The sequence below is a fragment of the Limanda limanda genome, chromosome 3 (genome assembly GCF_963576545.1).
Source record: "Limanda limanda chromosome 3, fLimLim1.1, whole genome shotgun sequence".
Taxonomy (NCBI): Eukaryota; Metazoa; Chordata; class Actinopteri; order Pleuronectiformes; family Pleuronectidae; genus Limanda; species Limanda limanda.
In genome coordinates, this window is record NC_083638.1 from 32,683,851 (window position 1) to 32,701,091 (window position 17,241).

The 17,241-nt window shown below is 39.7% G+C and overlaps 2 protein-coding genes across 2 annotated transcripts in view; one reads left to right on the top strand and one right to left on the bottom strand.

The window, feature by feature from the left end:
- Window positions 1-3,674: 3,674 nt before the first annotated feature.
- gjd6 (gap junction protein delta 6) lies at window positions 3,675-4,880 on the top strand. Its single transcript, XM_061068707.1, has one exon. The coding sequence runs from the start codon at window positions 3,675-3,677 to the stop codon at window positions 4,878-4,880; it is 1,206 nt and encodes a 401-aa protein (XP_060924690.1).
- A 5,167-nt stretch (window positions 4,881-10,047) lies between these two features.
- Window positions 10,048-17,241, bottom strand: part of sh3gl3a (SH3-domain GRB2-like 3a) — a 31,191-nt gene continuing 23,997 nt past the window's right edge. Inside the window, exons 5-11 of the mRNA XM_061068209.1 lie at window positions 16,017-16,150; window positions 13,496-13,654; window positions 12,746-12,849; window positions 11,869-11,993; window positions 11,715-11,747; window positions 10,834-10,899; window positions 10,048-10,341 (exon numbers count right to left, since the gene is read on the bottom strand). Of these exons, the coding sequence (XP_060924192.1) occupies window positions 10,139-10,341; window positions 10,834-10,899; window positions 11,715-11,747; window positions 11,869-11,993; window positions 12,746-12,849; window positions 13,496-13,654; window positions 16,017-16,150 (824 nt within the window). The 3' untranslated portion in view covers window positions 10,048-10,138. The remainder of the gene's footprint in view (window positions 10,342-10,833; window positions 10,900-11,714; window positions 11,748-11,868; window positions 11,994-12,745; window positions 12,850-13,495; window positions 13,655-16,016; window positions 16,151-17,241) is intronic.

Here is a 17,241-nt window from a genome sequence, read left to right on the forward strand (position 1 = left end):
TTCTAATTGTATTTCTATAGCCCATATTCACCAATCACTAATCAAAGTTATATAAAAGGTTATAAGGAAAGTTACAGTTCCTGAAGTTTACTTTATGTATGTTTAATTCACTCTAGAGTTTATAAGAGACGTATTTAAACACATTGACAAAAAAAGTCTAACATTTTGGGTGCAAGCAGTAAACCTGCCACACAACACGAGATGTAACGTGACGCGCACAGCCAGGACATCAAGTGAGACACTCTAATCTGTAAACATGGGCGCCAAAAGAATTCATTAGGGCCTGAGCAGCGGCCGCACGAGGACCATGATGAATTTTGTTAATTTAACACTCCAAATGAATCGCATATTATTTAGCCTAAACATGCGTAACTTTCTGTGAAACTTTGTAACATTTTTTGTTGTATAAGGAAATGTCAAATGAAAATGGTACACACGTACAATAATGTCTGTGGACCCATATTCCAAACCCAACAGGAAATAAGCCATTTAGATTAAATGGTCATTTTTGATGATTCATACACATCATACTTTTCCTAGAGGATTAATCAGATCAACTTCAAATTTCTTCAGTGCAATCTAAACACCTTGATGATTAAAAGTAGCCGTCTTCCTGAGCTTTTGTCAGAGGGCATGTCTGTTACATGGTGTCTAATTTGAATGTTTTGCCAAGAAACATAACGTTTTTGTAACTTCAGTGTACATGATCTAATCTACACTTAACTACACATGTTTGAGAGAGTCCTAGCTTGAACACATCTTCATGCTAATATTTAGTCATGGTCATAGCACCCCCTACTGGCAACAAGAAATTACATGTTTTATACTGGGATCTACTCCTTAGCAGATTGACCAGATCAAGCTGACATGGTTGATGAGAGGTAATGAATGTTGTGAGTTTTTATTGAAGCTTTCACTGTCGATCCCCGAACTCTCTGGAATCACTGAATGCGGTTGTAAATACGTTTATGTCATAGATGAATACAAATTGTGGTTAACAGCAGAATTTCAAAGCAGGTGAAAGGATCTTTGTCTAAAGGAATGGATTCTGTATCCATTCCTTTGTTTAAGAAAAGGGGTTTTAATGTAAAATGTTTGCAGAAGCAGAAAATATGCAGCTTCAATCTGAATAGTACCTGTATTTATTTGAGTACAAGGGACTACCTTTATATAAGGAATATTTATCCATATTCAAGTCAAAGCCTGTATGTAAAAACATTGTGCTGCAGTAACAGCATCTCTGCAGAACATATTGTTGAACTGAGAAGCTACATATTGTAAATTGAACAGATGCTTTTAATATGAAATGATATCAATGTGAATATTGTGCATTGAATAGATAAAGTTGCATAACAATAATTATTTGTGTATATTTATGCTCGTACATTGAGCCTTTAACAGAAATCCCCTAAATAATATATATTACCCTCCTAAGTGGTTTTTTTGGAAGATATCAGGGTGGTAGATCTCGGCTTTCATTCAGAATTGAAAAGTGATCTTGGGCTCGAAAAGGTTGGTGACCACATCCCTAAACCCAACAGGAAGTCAACCATTGTTAATGTAATGTACTTTTACGAACTCCTCCTACAGGATTATTTGGATCAGCTAGAAATTTCGCCTTGACACAGGAAGTTCTTCCAAATTGACTATAATATATTTTCCAAACTGTAAAACTTCACAAGACCAGAACCTTAACAGTGGGATGAAAAAATCTTGTGAATGTTGGCCATTTTTGATATGGCAACACAGCGGATGTTGATCATATTTTTCACAGTTGATAGCATTTTTGTGGAGTCTAAACATACATGAGAACTCATGAAACTTGGCAAAAAAAGCAGAAATGACACATTTTTTATTCCAATATAGGTTTTGCATTTGATAATGGCCAAATAGTTTGATAGTGCCTGCTACAAAATTTCAAAGAAAGAAGCCCCCTGGCAAGATTACTCTCATGTATCAAATCGGTTTATATATCATGGCCAGACTTATAAAATACATAACAGGATGTGAAATTTAACTTCATGCACTGTGCAAATGTATAACGCAATACCAAGTGGTGTCAACCAACCTCCGGCAGAACAACACAACTGCAGCACACCACGATGTGTGTAACTTGCAAGAGCAAGGCCAAAGCTGCTTGCAGCTTTCATTTTTCATTTATGTTATACAAGTGTATGATGTTTTCAAATTCAATGAGTAATCTATTAGATTATAATGATGGCAAAATGGACCAAAATAAACTAGTCATGATTTTTACTATAATTGGCCTTACATTGCACATTTCATAACAAGGATTAAACTATTATATTTGAAAAATACGAGGAGTACAAACGCATCTAAACAAAAAGAAACATAATGACAGCTGCCCAATGAACAACGGATGCAGAGTCTGTGGTACTGTGAGCACATTGCTCTTACATGTTAGATTGGTTTTGTTTGGCTCCACCAGCTGACATAGGTTCATTATTCCCTGTGATGAGGATTTATATCTTTCGTTAGTCATTCAGCAGCATTTAGCATGGTGCTTTACCCCGATATAAAGTAAACAAGCTTCTTAGGACTGAAAGCCCTGAAGTAAACTTGAAGATACCCTGATAACAACAAATCCTGCTTTGTAGTACAGACCACAAATGTCTTCAGGTTCCAGTGATTCAACAGATGAGGGTTTGGACCAGTCCAGTTTGTTGAGATTAGTAGCAGTTTGATTCTGAGTAGAGATTAAGGCAGACAGGAGTCGACATGTGAGAGAGAGGAGGCTAGCTGGGTAAAAAACTTTTTTATTTCACGCTGCACCAAACATTTCTGTTCATGTCATAAATAGAATGTGAGCAAAGCTCTGCGAGAGAGACACTCAGATGGAGCTTTCCAGGACTGTTTGATGTAAGGAAAGAGGTCACTGAGTGTTTTATCTTAGGGACAGGACGATTTGATGCTAGTAGACCTTTCAAGGGTCTTTTTTTAAAACAAAGATAAGAGGATTGGCAAGTGGTTGGAGAGGAGCAGTCAAAACAAGGCCTGGAACAGAAAACCTCTTGAGACACCAGACTGAACTCGTGTATCCAGAGTTGATTTATTTTTGTGTAAAATAATGTCTGTTGTCCTGAACCCTATATTAAGTATGTGCGTCCTTACTGCTCATCATCCAAAATATGCGTCTCGATTAAAGGAAGAGCCCATTTGCTTTCAGCGGACTAATCATTGAAGAATGCTCTATCAGTCAACACTATCAGCAGGTCCTCTGGTACAGGATGGCTCATGTCTCTCAGTTTTAAAATGGATCCTAAACGCAAGAGAGAAGTGGACGCGCCAAGTGACTCATGTCAAGTGGACATCCTTATCTGTAAAAGATGGGATGGCTGTCCTTTGCAATGGCTCAACTGCTCGCAAGGCAGGGCTGGCAAACACTCAGTCAGAGAGGACTGCTGGCTTCAGCTGAGGTAGGAAGGTGCTTTGATTGTAGAAGATCCTTCAGGTTTAGAATTGAGAAAAAAATGAAAAACAGAGCGTAATGTAGGTTAAATTGGACAGTTCTCAGGGTTTCTGTAGTATAGTTTAGGTTTGAAGCAGGACCAGGATAGGGCTTCAGGAGAAGGAGGGGTGGATCAGTACAGAGCAGACTGTTCTACTCCAGGCAGCTTGTCCCGCAACGAGGCAGCCATCAGCCACAGGCCACCATGACGGAGTGGACCCTGCTCAAACGTCTCCTGGATGCTGTCCACCAGCACTCCACCATGATTGGTCGTTTGTGGCTCACCGTTATGGTCATCTTCAGGCTCCTCATTGTGGCTGTGGCAACTGAGGACGTGTACACCGATGAGCAGGAGATGTTTGTGTGCAACACCATTCAGCCAGGATGCTCCACTGTTTGCTATGACGCGTTTGCGCCCATCTCGCAACCTCGTTTCTGGGTGTTTCACATTATCAGCGTCTCTACGCCATCCCTCTGCTTCATCATCTACACATGGCACAACCTGTCCAAGCGGCCCCTCAACACCACCCTGAGGTTGGGGCAGGGGACAGGGGATAACCCAGGGCAGGGACGCCCAGATGTATGGCGAGACAGCGGACTGGAGGCATATGATCGGAGCTGTGACTCAGATAGCTGCTCCGTTCGCTCCCATAAGCATTTAGGACACAGCCTGGCAGATGTGCTGGAGGGAATACCCACCCAGAACCTCCAGAGGGGAGACCCCAAGATCATAGTGACCTTAAGCCAGGCCCGAGCTTGCCCTTTTAGAGCGGGCAACGCAGTGGGTCATGTGGTCGCTGGAGGGGTTCTCTCCAAATGTTACATCTTCCATGTGTGTTTACGTGCTATTCTGGAGGTGGGCTTTGTCGTGGCCCAGTGGAAGCTGTTTGGCTTCCAGGTGCCTGTCCATTTCCTCTGCACCTCAGCCCCCTGCAGCCAGCCAGTGGACTGCTATGTCTCTAGACCCACAGAGAAGACCATCTTCTTGTGCTTCATGTTTTGTGTGGGAGTTTTCTGTATCCTTCTCAACCTGCTGGAGCTCAACCACCTGGGCTGGAAGAAGATCCGCCAGGTGTTAAAGATGAGGGAGAGGACCAACTGGGGAGGTTGCCAAGGTATGAGGGGGGGATATGAAACCTTTCCCCCTGACTGTCCCTCTCTCACATCCTCTTTAGGCTTCAGAGATGTGACCAGCACCACCTCTCTCCCCACGTTAGACCTGGTGGTGGAACACCAGCCGGACTGGACTTGTGCTTTGAACTGTAGCAGTATAAGGGAGCCCGAAGAGGTCAGAGAGACTAAATTGGAGCAGCCAAAGAGACAAGACTCCCATAAAGGAGAGAGGCAGCCTCTGAAGAGTATAAGGGAGAGCAGGGAGTCCAAGCAAAGGAGTGCTCAGGTCTGGATTTAGTCTATGACTGAGTGGAAGACTGTTGCTGCCATCATTTGTTTAAAATCATGGATCTTACTGTAGAATTCAAGGTATCAGCAAAATTAATAATTTATCATAATGGATCACCCAAATTTCTTACTTGCCCATAGATATCCCGTGGAGATAGACTACTTTGATAAAAACTATTGTGGCGGTAAATGAAATCGAATGTGTTGTTCACAACAACGAAATAACACAGAACTGTGCGACAGTAACGTGTCTTTTGAAAAATAAGCTCTTTTAACAAGGACAATCCAGGGACAGTTATTTCAACTGTTTTATCAGCACAAAGCTCTAACAAAACTCTTCACAGAAGTATGAGTATTATGCGGAATTTGTATTTTCTATTCTACATCACAAAGTAAATTCCATCCACCTCCAATTTATTGGTGGTGAATAAATAACAACTGAGCATATATTTAAAATTTGGGAGAACTAACCCTGTTTTTTACTTTAAACTGGCAGACTTAAAGCAGACCTATTTAAACAACTTACAATATCAACCGCAAAAAACAGTGGCTGTCCATTAAGTCTTTCACTCCCGAGAGACAATCTGAATAAGACACTATCCTATAAACAGATATTTAATTCATTTCAAAAGGGACATTGTGGAAATACCAGATTGCTGCTGCCAATGCTGGTTTGCTGGGATGCTGGGTGAGTCTTAAAGCCTCAACATAACAAAATGTGTGACTGTTTGTGTTGACCATAGTGTGTACAGACTCCCTTTGGAGGATTTTCAATGATGAGAAGGTTTATCTGAGTATTTTGCTTTTGCTTTTTTTTTACACCAGCAATTGTCTCAAGATCCAATTGTGAGTTTGATTTAAGGTACATTTTATGGCCACAAATATGTGGACACCACATACATGAACCCTGGGCCTTAATCTGATACTATATCAGGCCACATTTTTCTGGTTTTAGTATCCCCACCAGATATTGAGATGTGGCTGTATGGACCTCTCATGCAAACACTTTCAACATTATGGGTGTGTCCACATAATTTTCGCCAAATAGGTCAATTTGTGGATAAAGATACATGTAAACAAAGAGCCCATGGGCTGAATATTTGCTTGTCATTTATTTACTCAATATATTTATTAATATAATAATTTACAACATCTATAACACCATTTTCATTAATTATGCTTCTGGAAAAACAACAACACAGAACTGCGCAGTCATTTTCCTTCACCTACAAGTTGGTTGTAAAATGAGACTCTTGTGGAAAGGCAATCAGAGGTACAGTGTTCTTGTTTTAGGGTATAAACAAGTAATTCATAGAGAAACAGTAAAACAAATAATACTTTTTAACAGGGTAATCTTGCTTCCAGTCTCAATTATAAAAATGTCAAACACTTTAGAAATGAAGTTCATATGGATTCTTCCAGTTGTTTTATAGTAGCTACATTTATAGAAAAAATCTCTTCAAACAAGTTTTCCCCTGTTATATTCTAGAGACTGGATGCAGGATTAAATAATCTGATGACCTTTCTTTTCTGTGAAGTACTGTGACTGTGTTGCAGACAGCACCTTGTGCTAAGAGCTCACCAGTATCCACAATCCATGATAACAATCTTTAGAAAGTAAAGAAGTAATTATCATGCAACACGTTGAACATTTTAGCAATTGCAAGCCAACAGTAAGTATCCCATACATCTTATTTATTTTCTTTCCATTAAATATGAAGTGGATTTTTCCACTTACAATAAAAGATGAAATTATATCACATAGAATAAGAATGTAGTCCATCGAGTTCATACTGGGACAAACACCCAAATCTGAGTTTAGGTCTGAAGTTGTGTCTTTTCACATAATAAGTAAATCAAAACTATGGAGAGGCACACACGTCTGGAGGGGGAAAAAAAGCTCTGTCATAATAATATTTCTGACTACCATTCAATCTCAAAACCAAGCTGGTATTCAAATAACAGCTGAATAAATAAAGGCTGCTCACTGGTAAAAGTAGCTTAAGGTTGAAGTGTGGTCAAAATACCTGTGCCGCGATGAAGCAATAAAGCACCAGTCACACAAAAGAGTAATGTCACACCCACTCCTCTGCTGAAAAGTTGTCTTTTTTACAGAAATACTTTTCATTGACTAATTAATCCCATTCCTCTCTGCTTTGCTAGTTTTGAGAATGGTTACATTACTGTCTTTGCAGTGTTTCAAAGAAGGGAGTCTACAGTGCTCTCTACATACGACTCTGAGATAATACAATGGTTATAACTGAAGCAAGACTCTCTCATGTTGTTGTGGTGGTGCTCTGTGGCATGTGCTGGATGGTTCCTAATACTACAACACCCATGGGCCTTGGCAGCTGTTGATTGTTGGTCAGAGTCAAAATGATAAATTGAGCAATAAATGAGCCAAAATCTAAACATAAACTGATATAAGCTGTAAATTATAGAATTGTGAGTGATTTTTAATGACTGTGATTGTACTGCAGTTTTTGCAACAATACAAAGTCCTTTCTGATGGCAGTTGTTAAACTTAGCACAGGAGAAAAGAAACTCCATGAACTTTGAGCAGCTGGACAGTTTTAAATGTAAACCTTCTGAGAGAAGCTATCAGCAGACTTCACTTTGTTATATCACTAATGGAGTTATTGCTACGGATTATCCTACAGATAAACATGGAATAACCTTTGAATACAGGAACATATAACAAAACAGGAAATGTTCTTCCCAAAATATTATGGAAAAAAATAAACATATGAAACGGGATACCATAGATAAAGAGCTCTCATTTTCTGCAGCAGAGGTAAATAAAAGCTTCCTCCCCTCCTTTGGGAGCTGACGGTAATTAAGCTCTTGCACCCTCATGTCTGATGGCATTTAACTCACAACATCTATTAAAGGAGAGATGACTGCTGGTTATCAGGTGTTTTACCAATGTATGCCACGACGGGACTTCCTAAATTAATAGCTTTATCAGCATGGCCACGCAGTTACTGTAGGTCTTCACTCATCAACTGCTTATCACTGGCTTATATATCTGATAGTGATTTTAACCACATCGAGATCAACACAGAGTGCAATGCTGAATAAGTGCAAAAACCTCAAACAAACAACAAACAGATGCATGTACATCAAACTTTTGTGGTAGGTAGATTCTAAAGTTCCAGTGCAATGCAGACCCGATTTCAAAAAGCACTTTCTCATGGTTTCAGAGTGAGAAGGCAAGAGAGAGAGAGCGAGAGCGAGAGAGAGAGAGAGAGAGAGAGAAAAGTAAGAGAGTAAAAATAAGAGCACAGATGGCGAACAGACAGTCAGATAAGGAGAGAAGACGTGAACATTAAGGTACAGAGTTACAACACATGATAAGCCGACCTGAACACAGAGAACTAATATACATCAAACATCCTGCTGGAGTGTGAGGTGATTGGTGCAAATGTTCACAAAACTATAAAATAAAACTTAAATAAATAGAAATGGAGCGTTGGAGTGTAAAGATAGAGCCAGCTAAAGACAGCAAACATCAAATGTTTTAAGTCCACATTTTACATGATCATTTTGGTTCAGAACTATTTGGGTGTTATATTCATGATTGTTGATCTTTTCTCTCTGTTAAACTTATGTGTAACTTTGTGGCTACTCAGATCGGGGCGCATGGAAACACCGCTGCCACTAAGTCAGAGGTCAAGAATTATCTATCAGACGCTGAGACTGGCAGTAAACAAGATGCTGATTATTTGGAGGTAAAATGTCATACTCCATAACTGCAAGTCAAAGTTTACAACTGAGAGTGTGGGTGATTATTCTACCCAAATCCTTTGTTTTCTCTTCCTAGAATGTTTGGTTACCCTATTTGGTTATATATTTGTTTAACGCAATACTGAACCAATTTCATTTGGCTACTTAAGAAGAGAACTCCAAAACTTTCTGAGCCTCACACAGATAAGACACGTTATGTTATTATGGAATTAAAAGATGCTTTAACATGTTATTGAGCTGAAGGGAACTGCAAGTGATGGTGATAATTCTCTGTGGGGTCATGAGTTGTCGTTTGACCAATTGTTGATATAAAAATATTGATTGGATATTTAAAATCTGTTTGATCATCTGTTCTGTTCTCACATAAGACTGATTTAAAGCAGTGTCAACGCATTCCTGATCTCACCAACTAGCTTCATGAGAACAGGTAACTCAGCCATGTGTCTGCCAAGTGCTCACAAAGCATCCTGAACAGTAAAATTAGGCTTGTGTATGGACAATAATACTGAACATATAATGCTTCTCAAAATACAAAACAACATCAGGGAAATGTGGGACTCCGGCAGCCATACTGCTGTCTCAATGGGCACTGGGCCGCAATATATAAATTTATTTGTATCTATTATTTTTGCAGTCTTTTTTTACATACAGGGCAGCCTTCAACTCACATCCCCTTTTTTAAAGGGCCTTGTTCACCCACATTAAAACAAATCATATCTGCTTAATTTCTTTAAGTTGTGATATTCATTGTCTTTCATTGTATGTGGGAGAAGGCATAAATCTCAGAAACTCAAAAATATCAAGATGTAGACAAATAGAACAATCTGGGTAATTCGGATGATCAATCTGATGATCAAACTGATCTGATCTGTCTACCCGCTTCATTCGTTGGACTAAATCTGTACTGTAGGATGTTAGCTGTGTGTGCACGACACTTCACACTGTCACTATGAGTGGATTTGTCATGCAAACACCAACCTTTTAAAATTGGATAACTAAAATGGGATTAAAATCCTGGAATGTATATGATGTTCCTAATGTGACTTTAACATAAAAGCAAATAAAGCCTTTCATGTAGTGGTTAAACGATACTGTCATGGTTTCCACCGGTGCACTTCAAGCAAAGGCAGGAAGACAGCCCAGTGCGATAAACTTCTCTTACCTGAGGGACTCATGGGAGGGACGACATGGTCTGACAACAGCTTGACATCTTGACCTCAGTCCAACCTGAAGGACACAACTGATCCCACCAGGCAGAGTGTCGCACTTAATGGCTTGAATTTCACTTGTTTCAGTCTCGTAAATATTAAAAACTAAATATTTAACGTCATCTGATCTTACGTTGGCTTGGGACAGACCTACTAGCTCTCGCGCTCCGAATGAAAATCAGAGAACAAAATATTCCCTTCAGCTTCCGGTTGATCCAGCTTTGTACATTTTCTGGTCAGAGTCGAGCTGAGGACGGAGCCTGAACGTGATGAGGCAAGACGGAGTCGGTAAAGGACTCGGGGGTGCCGGGCTTCACTGAGGGAGGGAGACGATGACCTCTACGTAGTTGATGGGAAAGAAGCCAGATTCGCCACAGATCATGCCCTCATACCAGTTCTCATCTATCTGGTTGGTGAGGATGATGATGTCACCCTCTTTGAAGCCAAGCTCGCCCTCATTCTCTGGCTTGAAGTCGTAGAGGGCGCGACAGCATGGCTGGTCAAGCACCTCCGCCTCTGCACCCAAACAAAGGAAGAAGATAAGATTATGCAATAACTTTTTCACTCGTGCATAATGATGATTAAAAACTTCTTTCTTAGAATGTAAGTATTTAACAGGCTGCAAATAATGATGTCTTTCACTATTGAGATATACATTTATATTCATATTTCTTTAAAGGATTAGTCTCAATTAAAGTGTCTGATAAGATGTCTTTCAATTGTTTAATCAAAAAAAGAGCAAACTCTGTGTTATGATGGACAGAAAAAACAGGTAATATGTCACCACCATGACAACTATGCAAAACGATTCCACTGATGCAGCCCTGACATGTGGTTGGAAAATTACCTTGAGCTTATCGTTGCTTGTTTGACAGTTGAAAACCCAGAAACCTTGGAACCAGCTGAGACTAATCAATTATCAAAAGTGCTGCTGGGTAACTCTCTGCTGATTCATGTTACTGACTGATACACATGTGTGTCAGTGCTGAGTCAGGGTGTGTTACTCACGGTGCAGGTTGCCATTGGTAGTTGGGCTCTCAGGCCATGACAGTGGTACAGTGGTTATATGATCAACTGGGTGAGATGTAAAGACAAATGGAGATGGTGTTTAGCATGTGAAAACACAAAACGAAGTACAAACTCAGGGTTGGATGAAGAAATCATCTCTTATAATCTGTAGTGCAGTTTTTCCATCTGACTTTTACCAGTGGAGGGCAGCAACATTTTATAAATACTGCCATGAGATAGGAGCTGATGAGCCCATTCATGTTTTTCCAATGCCAAGAAAAAAAATCTTGTGCTGTCTGAAAAACCAAAGTTGACAGGGCTTTTGACAGGGCCCAAACCTTAAAACATTTAGTGTTCGTTTTTAAACCATCCATCAACATGCACTTTTACCAGATGATGTTTACTTAGCTGTTGTTCTTACTTATATTTATTTTACCCTTTTCTTTTGCCATTACTTTAAAATTATGTATTATTTTATCTGCTGTCTTTGATTTAGATATTCTAATATATCAATTGCTGTTGTATTCTCGTTTTTACTTGTCCTCTATGTGAAACCCTTTTTAACTGTTGTTTTGAGAGGTGCTTTATAAAGTTTGTCAGGAACTGGTGTGAGGGGAGCAAACAAGATGTTATTTGTCAGTTTGCAAAGATGAATAAATTGTTTAGCGTACGTTTTTATCTACATTTAGTGAGTGAAGAAAAACACAACTAATGCACGTGTTCTTGAGTTGATATATGATCCAGCCACTTTATATCTCGATACTAGTAATATCAATGCCAGTTGGGGGGAAGCACTGGATGTAGAATAAGAGCCTAGAGGTTAAAGCCCTGAAAAGTAAGGAGAGGGATCACACCTCAACACTGTCTAAAAGTATACCTACTTTTCCCATTAACTGTGTGGTTGATCTGGATATCTGAAAGGGACAACAGAAAAAAAGTCCACAAAAAGTACAATGGGGATGGTGATGAAAGTTACAGTTACAGAAAGGAAAAGAAAACACAAATAAAACAGAGACAGATATGTGGCAGCTGTACCGGTGGATTTAAGTGAGGAGCTGTAGGACAGGCCGTTGTGCTGACTGTTGTCCAGAGTGTTGGTGGTGCTCCTTATCACATTTGGCTTAAATTCTCTCTTGGGACGGCAGTTGGCTGTTGATATCCTATGGGGAGATGATAGCAGAGTGAAAGAAATAAAAAGCTTCGGGCAAAACAAAGACAATGAAGTGATGCTTTACTGATTCACAGCATTATGTTTTTCTTTTAAGAGGCTCCATAATTCTCAGAGGTTCATGTGGCATCTATTGCACTTCTGTCCGTCCTGGGAGAGGGATCTCTCACATTTTTTCCCCGTTTATTGGAGTTTTTTTTCTAGGAATATTTCCTTACTCTTGTTGAGGGTTAAGGGCAGAGGATGTCATACCTTGTTAAGCCCTATGAGACAAATTGTAATATGTGCATATGGGCTATCAGTGAACAATGTGCAAAGAAATGTGTATAACCATATGTGAAAATAAAAATAATTAACAAAAAGGTTTTTGATAAAAAAGAAAAGTTGTGGTTTGAGTGTCATTTGGGTTGGCAGCAATACCCAGCACTGGTCATAGCTGCTCTCAGGTCAGTCCTACACATTGATACAAAGAAACAACAGCAGTAGTGTGGGTCCTTTATATTTGTAAAATGGTGAGTGGTATATTGTGAGATGGTTCCATAAACCTTGTAACACATTCATTTAAGCCTATTGGCTGTAGTAGTGCTGCCCACACACCTGCAGTCACCATTGGCATTCACAACCATTCTGAGTGAAATAAACTTTTTGCAAAGCAGCAGCCGAGTTTGACGACAGTTTTGTCAAAGAGTCACTACTGACAACACAGTTAAGTTTGTCTTTAAAGACAGCACACCACCTCCTTACCGCTTCTGCAGCTTTCCACTCAGCTCCTCCAGGATTTCACATGACTGCCGGTGGTACTCTAAGGCCGACTCGATCAGTGCTGACAGCTGGCTCACCTGCTCCACCTATTGGCCATGGCCCCAATGCATGAGCACAACCCAAACACACACATTAACTTCAACATCCATTCAAATCACATCTGTGACTGCCTGTTCACTTTTTCTAAATTTCTACTTCTGATAATAAACACCATAATTGCTAAGGGGACAAATCTGACGCAAAATGATACAGTCTTGACTGCAGCGGAAACATGACCCTATCTGCAGTGACTTTTTTGTAACTTGGAGTAATGTCAGATAATCCGGACTCATATTTATCAAGCATATAAAAATCAAGAGCATGAGACACTCCTCCTAGCTGTTCGAACACTGCTGGAAGCTTCACAGCAGTGCTCTCCTCGCAGTTTTAAACATTAAACAATAAAAAGAAAGGAAAACAAAGGAAAAGGACATATCATGTGTTGGTTGGGTTTACTTTACAGGCAAATACAAATTTGCCCAGTTATTCAGTTTTTTATGAACAAATATGATACCATTTCTAATAAACAGCATGGCTTAAACAATCAATGTATTAATATATTAAATCTTCACGATGAAGAGTATTATTTAAATTTGCCTGCTGCTGTGCTGTGCCGGATGTTGAAACCCTCTCATGTATGTCACATGTCTTGTATTAGCTGTTGGTCCAATCTTCATGTTGTGGTCCTCTTACATCATTCTCCAGGAAGTTGAACATGCTCCTTTCAGCCAGCTCTTTGCTCTCATCAAACTTCTCCACAGCCTGGCGGATCTCCTCATCAGGGATTTTCCCCCGACGCTTCTTCTTATAGTCAAAGTCTAACCGGCGGCCCTCCAGCTTCTTCAAGTGGTGCTGCGGACACAAACAACAACTATAAATGAGGATCTCTACACACTAACTGACATGTACCTACAGACTGACAACAAGTCCCACATCCTCACACGCAAAGTGTATACTTTTTGAAACCTAATGTCATATCTTGTTACATCTTTTTTGCCTCCATGTGATATTGTATAAAACATTGTATGCATTTCATCACACAGCATGCAGTTTACTATTACTAGTGTCCACAAAGTACCAAAGGTCAGTTATTTCAAGGCTTGAGGTTTATGACTGATGAGCTGAAAACAGGAGCACAGTGTGAACACCTGACTTCTTTGGCTCAGTTCAGACAAATTGTGCTGTGAAAACTATAGACCACACATTGCTGCAGTTCAAACAATCACACACAGACTCTTGATCCAGACATTTCTACGTGGACTGTGCTGTGGTTTGTCTTTCGTGTGAAGGTAGAGGCATTTTAAGACAGCAGATTTTAGTAGCAACTACTATTATCTGTTAACTACTATATATCCATTTCTATTCACTAACAACTACTGCTATTATCATTTATTGATTTTAAACTGCTGGAAATGGATTATCTTACGACTGTATATGTATGTAATAATGCAACATTATTTGGCAACAAGTAAGTTCTGGTACGTTGAATCAATAATGTAAGGTCCCACCTTTACTTTGTATTGCTGTGAGATAACGTGTGTTGTGATTTGACGCTGTAAAAATAGTGTAAATTGAATTGATGGCACTGATAATTCAGCTGAAGCAGATTGGTTATGGTCCAGTTTGTTGGATATTGTCATTAGCAAAAAGTTACATATTAATGCAGTCAAAGTGAGCTGTCAACTAAGATTTTATTCAAAAAAAACAACAGCTAGATCCATGCTACTTGTAAGAGCCATTACGCAGTATGTGTGTGTATAGTTAAATATTTATGTTGGTTTATAATTTCTTATATTATCCAGGTTTGTAGTTTAAGTTTTGTACAGTTGAGCACTGTTTGTGTTTTTTGCAACAGTTTTATGAAGCCGTAAGGCGGTTCTTGATATCAGGTGGGTGGTGAGCCAGCAGGGCTGGTTAAGTGACGCGCAAGAAGATTGGTGAGTTTAAGGAGTCTGCAGGAGTTGACTCAAAGAAGTTTTGACCGTGAATTTAACGTGAAACATGCGTGCAATCTTGAGTGACATTGACGTGAAGACTGCCTGGGAATATCAGGTGCTGTAAGGCTTACAGCCACACCAACTTGAATAAAATACCTCACTTCAAGATTAACCCGCCTCATGTGTTCGTGGAACAGCGGGTTGTCACGCAGGGTCGGGCCTGGCTAGTATGTGGACACGAGTCAGCTGTTACAAATACTCCCTCAGACAAAATCAAGTGGCCGTCATATTGGAACGGAGTGGAACGGCCACTACAAAAGTCAAAACTTGAGATCGCAGCGGACTGCGCAGCCATCGTGACGAGGAAGGATCGGACTATTACCTGGGCGCACGGACAAGTGCCAGTGATCGTGAAAGGACCTGCCGCAGAAGTTACGCAGGAAATTGGATTATTGAACACAGACAGCAACTTGCGCATGTCAGTAAGGCTGTGGGACTATAAGAACAGGCTGCTGTCAAAGTGAGACGTTACATCAGCAATACGTCATGGCGGATGAGAATGATGATAAGGCAGCCGTATTCCAACAAAGGCAAGCTTTAGCATTGAAGGAAGTACAGTTAAACATGGAGAAGGAGGAACACGAGTCAGCTGTTACAAATACTCCCTCAGACAAAATCAAGTGGCCGTCATATTGGAACGGAGTGGAACGGCCACTACACTACTATCCATTAAAATAACTCCAGTGAGTTCAACACAGTTTGACAGATTGAGAGGTATCAGATACCAGGGAGAACAAGTTGGATAGGTGAATGATCCTTAGTAATGCAGGTAAGAAGTATGACAGTGCAGGGATTTTAGTTGATATATTAGAAAATAGTAAAGTAGTTAAAGCAAGGTCCTTATAGACCAAACTATCCAGCTGTTTATGAAGCGACTTAAAATAAATCTAACTGCAGTTGGTTGATGAAATTTCTGTACTTTTACTTAAGTGAGGTTTAGAATGCAGTTTATGGTATGGGGAAACACACTAAATGAAAGTGTCATCAAGGCGCTGTATGTTGACACTGATCTAATGGGAGATTTCAAACAGCATTGCAAATGTGCTGTAGTAATCCCTGCCGCCCTAAAGTGTTGTCAAACTTCCCCTGTGTTGCAAACACTGTCAGCATAATTAGAACTTTAAGGACACATTTTGAACTTTGGACGAAAATCGATAACCTGCCACAGGTTATTCAAAAATGTCACTTCATTTAATTTAATTTATATTAAAATGTACCGTGATCTCTTTGAGGTCTTTGTCCTGTAGATTCTGCAAGGGGTCAATAAAGTTTTGTTTGACGTTTATGTCCAGGGAGTCCTTCACATCTGCCATCTGTCTCATGGCATCACCCATGTCCAGCAGCGCACAGCCTACAGGACAGAGAGACAAACCACAATGTTTCTGTTCGCCTGTAGTTTTTGTAGCAGGAAAATGTAACACACAAATCATCGGAATTCATGCAAAACAGGCTGTTGATCCTACAAAAACGAAATTATTGGTAAACAGTTTACACTATAGAAGTATATCAATCCCCTTTAATCACTTAGGCTTTAAATTCAACGTTGCCTTTATTTCACAAGTTGATTTCTAGGGTTGTAAATTCCGGGAATATTCAAAGTTGGCAACTTTCCATGGGAATTAACGGGAATTAACGGGAATATACGGGAATATACGGGAATTAACGGGAATTAACGGGAATAAACTGGAAATGTTGTGGGTAATTTATACTAACTGTATTTACCTTGTCATATACAGACATAAATATAAACATTTTGTTTTGTCATAGGGTGATTTGAGCCCTGAGGAAACTTTGGGCACTTTACTATATGCTTCTGCATCGTTGTGTCATTCTTAACATAGGTCTTTGCACAGTATTTGTAAATGTACACAGCCTTTCCTTCTACATTGGATGGGGTGAAATGTCTCCACACATGAGATAGTGCACGTGGCATTGTTCTGTAGAATAAGATGAGAAAAACGTTTGTAAAAACACACTAATGCAATGCCAGAGATATAAATAGTTAGCCAAACAATTGGAATCTTCTGTAAACATATTTTACAATTGATGGATAAATTAATGGAAATAGGCTTAATGAACAGATGAACAATCCTCAATCAGCATGCTAATATAGTAATACACTAATATCATTGAAACTTACCTGACTAGTCCTGCACACTACAGCAGGCCTCAATAGTGCTATAGTGAGCAGGATGCTGGGAATTATCTGTGCCCTCCACGCCACTGTGCAAGAATGCAAAGTGGAGGGTTGAAACTCAACGTGCAGTGTGTGCTGCATTCCATGCATCTTTAAAATAGTGTTTTAGATGATGTTTTTATTGCTCAGCGTTTAATTTGCGTTTTTTTTTTCTTTTTTTTTAAATTCCCAAAATTCCCGAGCTAAACTTCCCATGGAAAGTTTCCGGACACTTTCCGGAAATTTACCGGAAACTTTCCGGAAAT

What these genes read in the sequence shown, in the direction of transcription:
- gjd6 (XM_061068707.1), top strand. Translation starts at nt 3,675, where the DNA reads ATGACGGAGTGGACCCTGCTCAAACGTCTCCTGGATGCTGTCCACCAG.